Genomic DNA, 16,788 nt, shown 5'->3' with positions numbered 1-16,788 from the left:
CACTATTCAATTATACAGTAAAGATTAATAAATTTTGTTGCACATTAGAGTATACATGGTATGACATTCAATATGCTCATTTTATTAGAAAATAAAAATAATAGAATTAATTAGATGAGAGGCAGAAATGTAAAGATATAACTGGTAGTAAAAGTTTATAAGCCAAAGGAAATCAGAGAAATTGTACCACTTATCATTAAACTCTTTTAGTTATTTTAATACTTTTTATGAAATTTTACTTTTACTGGTAAGTTTATGTTGTTTGATAAAACTTTAAATCTTGCCTCACATTAGCTCCTTGAGGACGAGAACCCTAGCTTACATTTTTTCAATCCATGGTATCTATCAATTTGTTAAATACAATATGTATAAAGTAAATGTTTATTTTTCATAATTAACATATTAAGTCATTTTTGGTTATTACTTTAATGATATAAAATGCAGAATAGTACACTTACGCAAGTAAGTATGCAATATTATGTTGTTGAAGATTAAGATGGTCATTTCTCCATTCTAAAAATCTAAATAATACATTATCAGGAAGCCCTAGAGTAGAAATTTTGTTTTTGTTTGACCAGATTTCAATGGAAGATATTACAACAGTCAGTTTTAACTGGGTAAGCATCTAAAAAAAGAAGATAAATAAAATTTTTTATATAAATGTATACATTACATTAAAATTTTATAAAAACATATTTAATACAGTTTTTTGTTATGGAAACTCTCCAAGAACACAGTAAAATATGATATACATTAATTCATATTTTTTACAAAATATATAAACAAGAGAGTTTTTAAGCACTTACAGTGTTAACAAGGCCAATTATCTCAATAACCTTCTGTGTTACAGCCTTTATATCAGAGCCCATGTAAACAAACTGAAAAAGAAAAATTATTTTTAATAACTAGTGGATGTAATTAATATACTGCATCCCTTTACTTGTACAATGTGCTGTACTATATAGGATTGTATTCTCAATGAAATCCAGGAGATCAATAATGATTTATGAAGAATGATTTGATAAAAATATTTAATAACATGATTTTAAACAATGTTTAATGTACTCAATTTGTAGCACTATTTATTGTTTATGAAAATTGAATTCCAAATCTTTTAAATGTGGTGTTTCAAAGTATACTTATATCTAAAATTATAAATAAAATCCCAGATGAAATTATAGTATATGCATAAAAAGGAAAAACACTCAGTGAGAGGCTTGCTGTTAAAGAGATTCTGAGTACTGTGTTTAGATACGTCCTTTGATGTCACAATGTAACACGTTCTAATTTTTCCTTTTTATCAATAATCTCTTTCTATGTGTAATTGCTTAAAAATGCCAGGATAACATTAAGCAGCAATGGTGATATCAGGTATGTGAACCTTGTCCCTCATTTTTCATTGGAAAGCTTCAACTATTTCATCATTAAGTGGTAATCAGTTCAAGATGTGTATTCTAGATCATGTTGAGAAACATCCATTTATGTTTTCCTATTTACTAAAGCTTTTATTAAAATGGCGTTGAATTTTTATCAAATGCCTTTTTGAAACATACCAAAATGATAATTTTTATATTTTGACCTATTGATGCAATACATTTCATTAATATTTTACTTCATATTAAGCCATCATTACATTCCTTAATCAAACTTAAATTCTATTAATATACTATCAAAATTAATAAAATTTGTTCTGAAGTGTATAGCTTTGAGGAAGATGGGCCTGTTGCTTATGTGTGTGTGTTTTGTCATAGTTGAGCAAATAAATGTTGCTGAATAAATATTAGGGTACTAACTAAAATTAAGTTACATGTTTTTGCTATATTTTAGAACAATTGTATTGGCATATAAATTGTCTTCCTGCAACATTTCAAATAATTCTCTATTAAAACTATGTATACCTAACACTGTGGCAACTAACCCATTCAAAATTTTTTTGTAAACTACATATATACATTTTTTTCCTTTGTTTAATAAGTCGAACTTGTTTTTGGTGAACACAAACTTTTGAATTCAGTGTTGTGAAAGACAGAATATAATCACATCACATTTACCGCTATATTTTTTCAATTGCCTCGGTCAAGAGAATACTGATATATCCAGATAAGTACTAGAAAACAGTTGCAGTTTTTTTTTTTTAAAAAAAAAAAAAAAAAAAAACAGCTCATTTCCTTTGGAGTTGTCATCAAATTTGCCTTTATCAGTTTGTTGCTTGCTTGTTTAAATCTTCTCCAAGACCACAGTTATATCCTTTTTAATATCATAACATGTTCTCTTCTTTTTGCCTAATTATACTTTCTACCCATTTATTTTTCAACAAACCAGCTCTTAAAGTTGCTTATTAATTTTATTGTTTATTAATTTATACTTTTTAATTATTACCTCCATTTTCCTTACATTTCTTGTTTTGCAAATTTAACACTTTAAATTGAAAGCTTTATTCATATATTTTTCATTCTTACTTTTCTAATAGCAAATTTTTTCGAGAATATGAATTTCCTCTGTGTTTAGTTTTGCTACTATTCTCCATAATAGGCGTTATCCCTGTTTATCAATATTCAGTTCTCTTATAGTTCAGGAACCCTTCCTTTTTAAAGATAGGCATGGCCAGGTAAATCACTTGGGCCAATGAGATGAGAGCAAAAATGATGAATGTCACTTCAAAGGGAACGTATTGCACCGTTGCACCTCCAGTCTCTCTGGTCTGCTCTTCCATTAGCATGGTGATTGGAAAATAACCTATTGATATGGAGATGCTAGCAAAGAGATCAGTCTGAAAACTGTCTTCTAGGGGTGTCAAAGAAAACAATTCAATTGTTTATGAATTCATCACATAGATAACACTGACAGTTTAGTTGTGAAGCATCCACAAAATGTTTGTCTTGATGTGATGCTGGCTAATCTTTCATCAACACCTCCACCTTACTTAGGCCATGTCTGCATAATTTCCCACATTAGCCACCCACTAATTTTTTACATGTATAATGTTGACATTTTCAAAGTGTCCTGACCAGTTGCCTTGTAAATGTTCCACAATATGGCTTTGTTTCCTTGTAACTAAATTCCAGCTCAACGTTTTTGGTAAGAATTTATATAGACGGTTTTTTTTTTTTTTTTTTTTTGGTATTTCTGATTGCATTACATTAAGAGGTACATCATGTCTTTGTCCCATTTATAATAATGTTAAGTCGAACACTTGGATAATATGGTGCTTGTCAGATTTCTTCACTAAAAAGTCATCTATTTTCACCTTTAAATTAATACGTCTTCTATGGGGTGGTACTTCAAAACGGTGTGTATGTCTTGTTTCCCAGCAATCTCTCCAATGGCTTTAGGATTCATTGATGTTCCTTGCAAATTCTTAAGTTGTGGGCTACGATTGATGATTTTTCTAATTCTACTCTTCTTTATAAATTTATTAACTGGCCATTGTTCTGTAAAAAGAGGCTTCCCTTCCCCTCACTAGAATCAATATGAACGCATGGATTCTTTTTATTCAGTGGTTCATTACATTTTTTATTCAATGATGTCAAATTGTACCAAATTTGGCAATTGGTCACTCCTTCAGTACAACACTTACATCCATGTTACATGCTCACATCAGACATTGAACATTTCCTTGCTTTGTGGTGCAGCAGGATTTTGTGGGATCAGCTTGCTCTTTCTCTGACCTAGACTTAGAAATTTCTCCCAAGGAATCAAGTTTCATTTAGTAGATAATGGTACTCAAAAACCAAGATCCGGGCACTAGGAATGCTCATTACTTTTGAAGGTCGTTCCTTAGGAGACCTTTTCAATGGACAGAATTAGGAAATATTGTTTTTAACAACTGATGAGTTGGACTCCCACTTCCAGAAAGATGTAGCAGACATACATACTTGTCCCTATTCCTTTTACTAAGTACAGCTAAACCCACTGCATGTTATATATCAAACAAACATAAGAAGGCTCTGAAGAGTTGAGAGAAGGAAGATTGTTAGGGAACTGAAACTTAAAGATACATCGGTGAGTACTATAGGTTTTATTTTTTTACTTGATACCCCAGATAGAGTGCTAGAGAAGCCAGCAACATGGAAATGCCAACCCTGACATTTCAATCAACACAAAAAAAGAAAAAAGGAAGGATGGAAGGAAGGAAAAAAGAAGGCAGAGAGAGGAGAGGAGAGGACAGGAGAGGAGAGGAGAGGAAAGGAAGGAAGAAGAAGAAAGAAGGTATTGATAAAAGCCCGCTCTCTCCAGCCAAAGACCTAGGAAAGGGAAGCCCAGCAAGAGAGAAAACTTTTATGTCATTTTATGCCACTCTTATACAGCAAAATTCTACAGAAAAAAACCATAGCCCCATCACACATCCACCAGCAAAGGCAAAACAAAGATCCTAAGCTTCCATTGTCACTATTTGTAACAAGAATCCCCAACTCCTCCACCAGAGTGATGTCACAACAGGCTGAGTGAGTAGCTGGGAATTTCATCCCAGTCAGATGGTAACAGCACCCTCCTCCACGGTGTTAGTGAAAATTACCTGGGGACCTGACTCCCATCCCACCCAATGGGAATGAGGCACACTTCCATCTCCCAGTTTGGGAGATCAGAGAAAGCCACATCAGGACTTTCGCCTCTGCCCCCTGGCAGCAAGTTCATCACCCTGCAGTGTCAGTGGAAGCAATGTTGGAAGCAGTGATTAGGTACTCCTGCTCCACCACGCCAGGGTAGTATCAGCATTAGGCCTGGTGGTGAACTTGAACTCCCATCTGCCAGAAATAATGAGAAGCCCTCTGCCTGCCTGGGTCTCTATGGAAACTGAGTGGGTAACCTGGATTTCCAGTGGGAGTATTGAGGTGGCACACATTTTCCACACAACAGCAATGTCAGAGAAAGCCAATTATAACAAAATATTCAAAGAAGATTCTGAGTCTCGTACACAAAAAGTTGAGGTTAGATGAAAATCATTCATCATGGCAAGAGCAAAGAAAATCTCAACCTGAAAGAAAAAAGACAATAAGCAGAGGCCAACGCTAAGATGACACAGAAGCTAGAATACTAACTCCAGGATGGCACATGTTATGAACAGAATGTTTCTGTCCCCCCCAGAATCATATGTTGAAATCCCACCCTACTCGCCCACCAATTTGGTAGCATTAGGAGATGGGGCCTTTAAAAGGTAATTAAATCATGAGGGCTCCACCTTCATGAATGATATTATTGCCCTTATAAAAGAGACACCAGAGAAGTCTCAAGCTCTCTTTCTGCCACATGAGAATATAATAAGTTGGCAGTCTGAAACCTGCAAGAGGGCCTTCACCAAAACTTGGCCATGTGGACACCCTGATCTTGGACTTTTGGCCTCTGTTATGTATAAACCACCTAGTCTATGGTACTTTGCTAAGGCAGCTTGAATTGACTAGCAAAACTTGGCACCGAGAAGTGGGGGTGCTGCTTAACAAACACCTAGAAATGTGGAAGGGGCTTTGGAAATGGGTAATAAGTAGAGGGTGGAAGGGTTTTGAGATGCATGCTACAAGAATCCTACATTGCTGTGAACTAAATTTTAAAGGCAATTCTGGTGAGTGCCCAGAAAGAAAACAGGAGTGCTGCAGAGAACAATTCCATTTTCTCAGAGAATACCTAAGTAATCATGAACAGAATGTTGGCAGAGATGTAGACAGTAGAGGTCATTCTGATGAGGTCTCAGACGGAAATGAGGACCACGTTATTGAACAATGGGAAAATAACATGCCTTGTTATTTTCCTTGTTTATAAAGGTTAAAGAACTTGGTTGACTTGTGTTTGTGTTCTAGCGTTTTGTGGAAGGTAGAACTTGCAAGTAAGGAAATTGTACATTTAGCTGAAAATATTTCTAAGTGAAGTGTTGAAAGTGTGACTTGCCTTCTACCTGACTGCTTATAATAAAATGTGTGAAGCGACAAATGACTTATAGGCGGAATTTTTTATTTAAAAGGAAGCAGAACTTAAAGATTTGAAAAATGTTCCGCTGACCCATGTTGCAAAAAATGAGAAAGTATTTTTGCAAGAGCACTAAAGGTGTGGCCAGTGACTGTTTTCTTAAGCAATAAGTACATTGTGGACCATGGACTTAATCAACCATATCAACAAAAGCCAGGAATAGAAATGGAATTATAGTAGCAGAAACATTGCCACTTGGGACTAAAGGAAATAGAGGGAAAAAAAGGACAAAATGAAGGAAGACTGTCAGACTTATTAGACTCTACATGACAAGGCCATAAAGCTGTTTATCTGTGAACACATCCTATTCTCAGGGCAAGGAAGAGAACCCCAAAGGCAATTAAGAGATCATCAGCACTGCTACTTCCACCACAGGCCCATGGTACACAGACCTCGGGGTGGGACTGCATCCACCTCAATTTCAAAGGGCAGGACCAACACCTAATAGAGCTAGATGTGGGGGTGAGGCCACCCGGCAGAATCCTGGGGACATTACCCCCACTCCAAATGAGACCCATGGCGTGGGGCAGTGGGGGACACTGCAGAGAGTCACAATGTAGGCAGCACTCTGCTGAGCTATAGAACTGATATCGCCACCTCAACGGGCCTGGAAGGAGAGACCTTTGCTCGAATGGGTCCAAAAAGCAGAACCACAGTTCCAGCGGGCCTGGAGAACACAGTATAGAGCTAAAAGAGATTGTTCTCAAGGCTTAAAATCTCATAGAGTTTCCTTGCTAGGTTTTGAACTCTCATTGAACCCATACTCCTTCCTTCTTTCCTACTTCTTTCTTTTAGAATGGGATTCACAGCTGGGGAGGAATTTTGTTTTAGAATAAATTGCAAGTCTCACCCACATCAGATTTAGATGATATCTACATGAGACTTTGGACTTTAGACTTTAGAGTTGATGCTAGAATGAGTTCAGGGGCTTTGAAAGTGGTCGGGATTATATGAATGTGTTTTCCATGCAAGGACATGAATTTTGTGGGCCACAGGCAGAATGTATGGACTGAATATTTACGTATCCCCAAAATTTGTATGTTGAAATCCTTACCCTCAGTGTGCTGGTATTAGGAGGTGGGATCTTTGGAAGGTAATTAAATTATGAGGGTGGAGACCTCATAAATGGGATTAGTGCCTCCTGTGGTTTGAATGTTCATCCCTCCAAAACTCATTCTGAAATTTAATTTTCATTATAATGGTATTAAGAGGTATGATATTTAAAAGATTATTAGCCCAGGAGGGCTCCATTCTCATGGGTGGTATTGGTGCCATTATAAAAGGATGAGTTTGGCCCCCTCTTGCCCCCCTGATGCAGCAAGAGACCCTCACCACGTGCCAGTACCTTGATATTGGACTTCTCAACCTCCATAACAGTGAATCAGTAAACTTTGTTCATTATAAATTACACAGTCTCAGGTATTTCCTTACAGAGGCACAAAATGGAGTAAGACAGTACACTTATGGAGAAACCCTAGAGAGCTCTCTAGCTCCCTTTCTGCCATATGAGGTCAACAAAAAATTAGCAATCTGCAGCACAGAAGACCCGCACAGGAACCCAACCATGCTGGCACCCTAATCACACACTTATAGCCTCCACAACTGTGAGAAAGAAATTTCCATATTTTATAAGACTCTTATTCCATGGTATTTTATTATAATATCCTAAACTAACAACACAGATGTTAGGATTTTCTAATAAGAACTCTAAAACAGCCATCATAAAAATGCTCTAATAAGCAATTATAAACACACTTGAATCAAATAAAAAATTAAGAAACTCTGAAAAAAAAAGTTTCAGCAAAGAAACAGAAGATGAATCAATAAAAATTTTTAAATTTTAAATGTAATGACAAATAAAAAACTCATTGAATAGGCTCAAAAGCAGAACAAATAAAAGAAAAAGCAGTGAATTTGACAATAGAACTAAAGAAATTACATAATCAGAAAAGAGGCAAATAGACTGAATATCATGGACAGAGACTTGGAGACCTGTGGGATCCAATATTTTTGTCATTAGAGTTCAGGAAAGAGAGGAGAAAGAGGGTAGGGCTGAAAAGATATTTCAAAAAAAATGACTAAAAAAATTCCAAAATTTGAAAGAAAAAAAAAAAAACTACACCTACATGAAGAAACTGAACAAGCCCCAAATACGATAAACCTAAAGAAATCCACATGAAGGAATATTATAACCAAACTTTAGAAAACTAAGACAAAGAAAAAATCTTGAAAGCAGCAAGAGAGAATAAGCACCTTTTTACACACACACAAACACACACAAAAAATTCACATGGTAGTGGGTTTCTCACCAGATACCAAAGAGACCAGAAAACAGAGGCACAACATTTTTCATGTGCTGAAAGAAATGTCAATGCCAGATTCTATATTCAGTGACGTTATCCTTCAGAAGTAAATGGGAAATAAAGACCTGAAGGGACACAAAGAAAATTTGACACTAGTAGACCCTGAAAGAATTGCTAAGGAAAGTTCTCTAAACAGAATGCAAATGATAAAAGAAGAAATCTCAGAACATTATAAATGAAAAAAGGACAAAGGAAAGAGCAAAAGTATTTGTAAATACAATGAAAATACAATTAATTTTCTTTCCACTACTGCATTTCTAAAATTATGTTTGACAGATGATGGATTAAAGCCTTAACTGTGAAGACCTGAAACTGTAAAACTACTAGAGAAAAACTAGAAGAAATGCTTCAAGACATGGGTCTTGGCAAAAATTTTATGGAAAAGACTTTTAAAGCACAGACAACAAATGAAAATGACAGACAAATGGGATATCAAACTAAAAGCCTCTGCACAGCAAAGGAAACAACCAACAGAGCAAAGAGGCAACCTGCAGAATAAGAGACAATAACTGCAAACTATGCACCCCCAAGGGATTAATATCCAGAACATACAAGGAGTTCAAGCAACTCAGTAGCAAAAAATTTTTTAAAAATTAAAAATGCAATTTTAAAATGGCAAAAGACATTTTCATTTCTCAAAAGAAAACATACAAATAGACAACAGATGCATGAAAAAATGTTCAACATCACTAATCACCAGGGAAATGAACATCAAAACCACAATGAGATATCATTTCATCCCAGTAAGAACTGCTATTATCAAAAGACCAAAAAAAAAAAAAAAAAAACTCTGTCAAGGATCCAGAGAAAAGGAAACTCTTATACACTGTTGGTGGAATGTAAATTAGTACAGCCATTATGGAAAACAGTATGAAGTTTCCTCAAAAAACTAAAAATAGAACTACCATATGATCCATGAAACCCACTGCTAGGTATTTACCCAAACAAAAGAAAATCAGTATACCAAAGAGATGTAGATGTCTGCACCCCCATGTTTATTGAAACATTGTTTATAATAGCCAAGATACAGAATCAACCTCAATGTCCATTAACAGATGAATAAAGAAAATGTGGTATGTACACACAATTGAATACAACTCAGCCATAATAAAAGACTAAAATTATGTTATTTGTGGCAACATAGATGAGCCTGGAAGAAAACATGTTAAGTGAAGTAAGTCAGGCACAGACAAATAAATACCATATGTTCTGACTTACACGGTAAAGCTAAAAAAAAGTGAATTCATAGAAGTAGAGAGTAGAATTAATGTTGCTACAGGCTGGGACGGACAGGAGAGAAAGGATAGGAAAACACTGGTTAATGCATACAGAATTACAGCTAGATAGTAAGAATAAATTCTAGTATTCTATAATAGTGCTAGGTGTCTATAATTAACAGTTTATTGTATAATTTCAAATGGCTACAAAAGAGGAGTTCAAATGTTCTCATCACAAAGAAATGAAAAATGTTTGTGGTTATGGATATGCCAATTTGACTGAGTTGATTATCAGAGTGTAGACACATATCAAAATATTATTCTGTACCCCACAAATATGTACAATTATTACATGTACATTAAAAAATAATAATTTTTAAGAAAATTATGTTTGACAGTTGATACAAAAATTATAGCACTGTCTGATGTGATTCTTCATACATGTAGAAGAAATATTTAAGACACAATATAAATGGGGGGATGTAAACAGGCATAAAAGGAAGTAATGTTTCTATTGGTAAGAAGTGAATATCTGCAGACTTTCATATGTTATGTGTATATATATTGTAATATCTACAGCAACAACTAACAAATCTACATAAAGATATATGTTCAAAAACACTATAGATAAATAAAAATATAACTTCAAAAACTGTTCAAGTAACCCACAAGAAAGGCAGGAAAAATAAAACAAAGAAAAATAAAGCAGAATAAACAAAAAGTAAAATGGCAGTGTTAATACAACCTAATTGCACTAAATGTAAATTGTAGGAATATGCCAATTCGAAGACAAAGATTGGTAGAGTGAATAAAAAGCATAATCCAACTATATGGTACTGCAAAAAATACAAATCTAATATAACTATTTGGGTAAATTGGAAATAAAAGGATGGAAAAGATATACCATGCAAACGTTAATTCAGAAGAAAGCAAGAATAATTATAATAATATCAGATAAAGTCCAGAGAAGACTGTAAAAACACAAAGGTATATTACGTAATGATAAAGGGATTAATCCACCAAGAAGAAATGGCAGTTATAAATATGTATGCACAAATATCCATAATTATATTTGGACTTCAACATTTCTCAACAATTGCTAAAACACCTAGATAAAAAATCATCAAGAATGTAGAAAAAGAATGTAGAAAAAACTAAGCAACACCACGAACCTACAGTATCTAATCAACACAGAACACGCAACAATGGCAGAATACATATCTTTTAAACATTAATGCGACAAATGCAAAAGTAGAAAAAATCTTTGGGTATAAAACAAAATTCAATAAATTTAAAAGAATTCCAATTATACAGAGTGTGCTCCCTGAGTACAATGGAAACAAAAGAAAAAACAAAAAGATAATGGGAAAAATATTGAAACACGTGGTAAGTAAATAGCACACTTCTTAAAAAGACACGGATCAAAGAGAAAGTATTAAAGAAAATTTTCGAAAATGCATTCAGCAAAATGAAAATGCGACATCAAAATTTGTGGGACACAGCAAAAGTAGTGCTGAAGAGAATTGGCAGTATTCCATGCATACATTTTCTAATGCAATTACTTGTATGGTTTCATTCATCACAAGAAAAATTATAATCTCTTCAATTTATTTTAGTGTATGAATTGAGACATAGATCTAATTTTATCTTTTTCTGAAACAAACTGATTCCAATACCAATTGTTTTTTAAATGTTTTTCCTTCACTGACTTTTATGTGCCACTTTTATCAAACTATATGACCTTGGATATACTGCTAGATTTTTTATTCTTTTCCACTGGTATTTAGTTTATTTCATGTGATAGTATCACTCTGTTTAATTAAATATGGTATATAAAATGTTTTTTTAATTCTTATACATCAATTCCCATATTTCTTTTTATTGTAGGTTTTCTAAACTAGTCTTACATGTTTATTTTTCATGTGATTTTTTTTCCATTATGGTAAAGAACATTTAACATGAGATTTACCCTCTTAAATTTTTAAGTTCACAGTACAGTATTGTTAACCATAGGTACTATGTTGTACAGCAGATCTCTAGAAGTTATTCATCTTGTATAATTAAAACTTTATACCTATTAAACAGCAACTTCCCATTCCCTCACCCCCCAAACCCCTGAACATCATTGTTCTCCTGTTTCTACAAGTTTGGCCATTTTAGATACTTCATGAAACTGGAATCATACAATATTTGTCCTCCTACGATTGGGTTATTTCACCTAACATAATGTCCTTCAGGTTCATCCACATTGTCACATAATACAGGATTTCCTTTTTTTTTTTTTAATGCTGAATAATATTCCATTGTATGTATATACCACATTTTTTTAATCCATTTGTCTGTTGATAAACATTTAAGTGGTTTTTATATCTTGGCTACTGTGAAAAATGCTGCAATGAGCATGGGAGTGTATATATTACTTCAGGATCCTGACATATTGATAGATTGATCCTGATCAATTAATTTAGATACATATAATCATGAATGTTTCACCACATGGTAATTCTATTTTTAATTTTTTGAGGAACCTCCATTCTGTTTCCCATTTCCATTGTACAATAGATACCTTTTGTATCTACTGTACCACCTCCTCACCAACGCATTTTTTTCCTTTTTTACTCTTTTCTTTCTTTTGTTGTTGCTGTTGTGGTTAATAACCATCCTAACAAATGAGATGTTCATTGTGTAAGGTGAGCTATCACTATGGTTTGGATTTACATTTTTCTGATGATTAGTCATGTTAAGAATGTTTTCACATACCTGTTGGGCCATTTGTACGTCTGCTTTGGAGAAATGTCTATTCGGTTCCTTTGCTGATTTTTTAGTCATTATTTTTTCATTTGTTTTTGGTTTTTGCTGTTGAACTGTAGGAAGTCCTTGTATATTTTGGATATTAAAGCCTTATCAGGTAAATGGTTTGCAAATATTTTCTCCCGTTCTGTAGGTCGCCTTTTCATTCTGGCATTTTCTTTGCTGTGAAGAAGCTTTTTAGTATGAGGTAGTCCAAATGTCTTATTTTGCTATTGTTATAGCCAAGAGATAATTCCCAATCCCAATGTCATGAAGCTTACCCTATGTTTTCTTCTACGAATTTTATGATTCTAGATCTTTAATGCATTTCAGATAATTTTTGTATATGGTGAGAGATAAAGGTTGAATTTCATTCTTTTGTATTTGCACACCCAGTTTTCCCAACAGCATTTGCTGAAGAGGCTGTAATTTTTCCATTTTGTATGCTTGACACCCTAGTAAGAGATGAGTTGACTGTGAGCTTATTTCTAGGAATACTATTCTGTTTCATTGGTTTATATGTCTGTCTTTAATCCAGTACCATATCATTTTGATTAATGTAGCTTTGTAGTATATTTTGAAATCAGAAAGTGTAACACATCTAGCTTTGTTCTTGCTCAAAATCGCTTTTAACTATTCAAGGCCTTTATGGTTCCATATGCATTTTATGATTGCTATTTATATTTCTGTAAAATTGTCATCATAATTTGATAGAAACTGCATTGAAACTGTAGATCACTTTGGACAGTATGGACATTTTAACAATATCGTTTCTTCCAATCCATGGACATGGGATGTCTTTCCCATTTGCTTGGGTCTTCTTTATTTCATTGATGTCTTGTAGTTTTCTGTGTACAAGTCACTGTGTAAGACGAGATAGAAGCCAGTCCCTCGGGGAGCATACTGAAATGTCAGCGATATTGGACATATACCCCCACTCTCTCCCACCCTCCTCCAAGGGAAGAGTCACAATCTCTCAGTGCTGAGCTGTGCTGGCTTGGGAGATGGGCTGATACAACAACAGTGAAATTGTTCTTCTTACCTGTTTCTGTGGGGCTTATCTTGATTTTGTGCTCATCTGAGGTAATGCAACTTCCTAACTGGATTCTGGACTCCTCTTAAAGGTATTCTATTACTTATATCATTGTTAAATGGTGTTTCTGTAGCAGAAAAGGCCCGGGACTTCCTATCCTGCAATCTTGCTGATGTCACTTCCCCATGTAAACTTCTCTATCTCTAAAAGTTTTCAATATTTTTATTTCATCACATTTATATATTAGCTTGAGGAGAATTGGTTTTGTTACATTATTGGTTCTTCCTAAGCAAGAACAAGAAACGCCTTTTCACTTTTATATATCTGCTTGTATGTCTTTCAGGAATGTTGTAAAGATTTCCTAAAATGATATTTGTTTTTGTTTTTTTTTAATTTTTATTTTGTCGATATACAATGTGGTTGATTATTGTGGCCCATCACCAAAACCTCCCTCCCTCCGCCCTCCCCTCCCTCCCACCCAACAATGTCCTTTCTGTTTGTTTGTCGTATCAACTTCAAGGAATTGTAGTTGTTATATCTTCTTCCCCCCACCCCTGGTTTTTTTTGTGTGTGTCTGTTTGTGTGATTTTATTTATTTATTTTTAGCTCCCACCAATAAGTGAGAACATGTGGTGTTTCTCTTTCTGTGCCTGACTCGTTTCACTTAATATAATTCTCTCAAGGTCCATCCATGTTGTTGCAAATGGCAGTATTTCATTCGTTTTTATAGCCGAGTAGTATTCCATTGTGTAGATATACCACATTTTCCATATCCACTCATCTGATGATGGACATTTGGGCTGGTTCCAACTCTTGGCTATTGTAAAGAGTGCTGCGATGAACATTGGGGAACAGGTATACCTTCAACTTGATGATTTCCATTCCTCTGGGTATATTCCCAACGGTGGGATAGCTGGGTCATATGGTAGATCTATCCGCAATTGTTTGAGGAACCTCCCTACCATTTTCCACAGAGGCTGCACCATTTTGCAGTCCCACCAACAATGTATGAGAGTTCCTTTTTCTGTGCAACCTCGCCCGCATTTATCGTTCATAGTCTTTTGGATTTTAGCCATCCTAACTGGGGTGAGATGGTATCTCAGTGTGGTTTTGATTTGCATTTCCCGGATGCTGAGTGATGTTGAGCATTTTTTCATATGTCTGTTGGCCATTTGTATATCTTCCTTAGAGAAATGCCTACTTAGCTCTTTTGCCCATTTTTTAATCGGGTTGCTTGTTTTTTTCTTGTAAAGTTGTTTGAGTTCCTTGTATATTCTGGATATTAATCCTTTGTCAGATGTATATTTTGCAAATATTTTCTCCCACTCTGTTGGTTGTCTTTTAACTCTGTTAATTGTTTCTTTTGCTGTGCAGAAGCTTTTTAGTTTGATATAATCCCATTTGTTTATTTTTCCTTTGGTTGCCCGTGCTTTTGGGGTCATATTCATGAAGTCTGTGTCCAGTCCTATTTCCTGAAGTGTTTCTCCTATGTTTTCTTTAAGAAGTTTTATTGTTTCAGGGTGTATATTTAAATCCTTAATCCATTTTGAGCTGATTTTAATATATGGTGAGAGGTATGGGTCTAGTTTCATTCTCCTGCATATGGATATCCAGTTATCCCAGCACCATTTGCTGAAGAGGCAGTCCCTTCCCCAGTGAATAGGCTTGGTGCCTTTGTCAAAGATCAGCTGGCAGTAAGTGTGTGGGTTGATTTCTGGATTCTCTATTCTATTCCATTGATCAGTGTGTCTGTATTTATGCCAGTACCATACTGTTTTGGTTATTATAGCTTTGTAGTATAGCTTAAAGTCAGGTAGTGTTATGCCTCCGGCTTCAATTTTTTACTCAGCATTGGTTTGGCTATGCGTGGTCTTTTATTATTCCATATAAATGTCTGAATAGTTCTTTCCATTTCTGCGAAAAATGTCATTGGAATTTTGATGGGGATTGCATTGAATTTGTATATCACTTTGGGTAGTATGGACATTTTCACTATGTTGATATTTGAATATTCTTGTTAAGTATATGCCTAAGTTTTTTATTGCTGTTGTTAAAAGTATATGTCTTCATACTGATTATATCATCATACTGGTTACTGTATTAATATAGAGAGGCAATTAATTTTCATATGTTAATCTGAATTGTTTGTCTTAGTTTTAATGTTGAGTCTCTTAGCTTCTCCACGTGTACAATTTTATCATGTAGAGAGTTTTTCTTCTTTTCTCTTCTTATAAGTAAATTTATCTAATTGTAGTCCTTTACCTAATTCCATTGCCTAATACCTCCAAAACAATGATAAAAAATTGAGAGATGTTTGGTATCCTTTTCTGGTCTCTGATATTAATGGAAGTGCCCCTGGAGCTGTGCTGTTCATTATGGTAGTTACTACCACACCAGAGCAATTCATCGTTACAGAAATTTCTTCAGACAGTGCTTCTCTATTGGTTTCTCATTAAGTAAGGTTCTGGCTCTAGGACTGAAGTTAATCTATTTTTTGAAAGCTTTTCTAATATATAATTCACATACTATATAATTCACACATTTAGAGTGTTCAATTCAATGAATTTTACTATATTCACAATGTTGTGCATCCATCCCCATAATCAGTTTTAGGACATGTTTATCACTGCCCAGAAGAAACCCTATAGCCCTTAGCCATTAGCCCTCAGATCCTCAATACCCCCCTCAACCCTAAGCAATCACTATTTCTGTTTCTACAGACATGCTACAGAAAAGTTCTGGACATTTCATGTAAATGGAATCACACAATATATAGTCCTTCCTGATTGGTTTCTTTCATTTATCAAAATGTTTTCAACGTTCATCCATATTGTAGTATATATCAGTACTTTATTCCTTTTTATCACTCAGTAACATTCCATTGTGTGGCTATATTACATTTTATTTATCCACTCATCAGTTGATGGACATTTGGGTTGTTTCCACTTTCTGTCTACTATGGATAAGACTGCTATGAACAATGGTGTGCAAGTTTTTGTGTGGACATACATTTTCATTTCTTCTGGATACCGTAAACTGGAATTTCTGGATGATATAGTAATTCTATGTTTAAACATTTACAGAGTTGCCAGAGTATTTTCCAAAGTGGCTGCAACATTTTATATTCCCACAAGCAATGTATAAGGATTCCAATATTTCCACACCCTTACCAACACTTACTATCTTTATCTCATTTATTTACTTACTTACTTATTTATCCAAGTAGGTGTGAAGTGGTAATCTTATTATTGCTTTATTCTTCCCCGATAAATAATAATTTTGGACATCTCTCATGTTCTTCTTGGCCATTTGAATATCTTCTTTGAAGAAATGTCTACTCAGATTACCTCTTTGCCTATTTTTAATAGGATTATTTGTCTTTTATTATTGAGTTGTAAAAACTCTTTATATATTCTAGATACAAATT

General features: G+C 34.4%; 1 protein-coding gene across 1 annotated transcript in view; it reads right to left on the bottom strand.

Annotated features, from left to right (window-relative positions):
* LOC134361752 (disintegrin and metalloproteinase domain-containing protein 5-like) overlaps positions 1–16,788 on the bottom strand; it is a 155,557-nt gene that overhangs the window by 115,474 nt on the left and 23,295 nt on the right. Inside the window, exons 8-9 of the mRNA XM_063076730.1 lie at positions 807–878; positions 459–625 (exon numbers count right to left, since the gene is read on the bottom strand). Of these exons, the coding sequence (XP_062932800.1) occupies positions 459–625; positions 807–878 (239 nt within the window). The remainder of the gene's footprint in view (positions 1–458; positions 626–806; positions 879–16,788) is intronic.

This window comes from Cynocephalus volans, chromosome 13 (assembly GCF_027409185.1).
Source record: "Cynocephalus volans isolate mCynVol1 chromosome 13, mCynVol1.pri, whole genome shotgun sequence".
Taxonomy (NCBI): Eukaryota; Metazoa; Chordata; class Mammalia; order Dermoptera; family Cynocephalidae; genus Cynocephalus; species Cynocephalus volans.
This window is presented reverse-complemented; position numbering and strand designations above follow the sequence as displayed.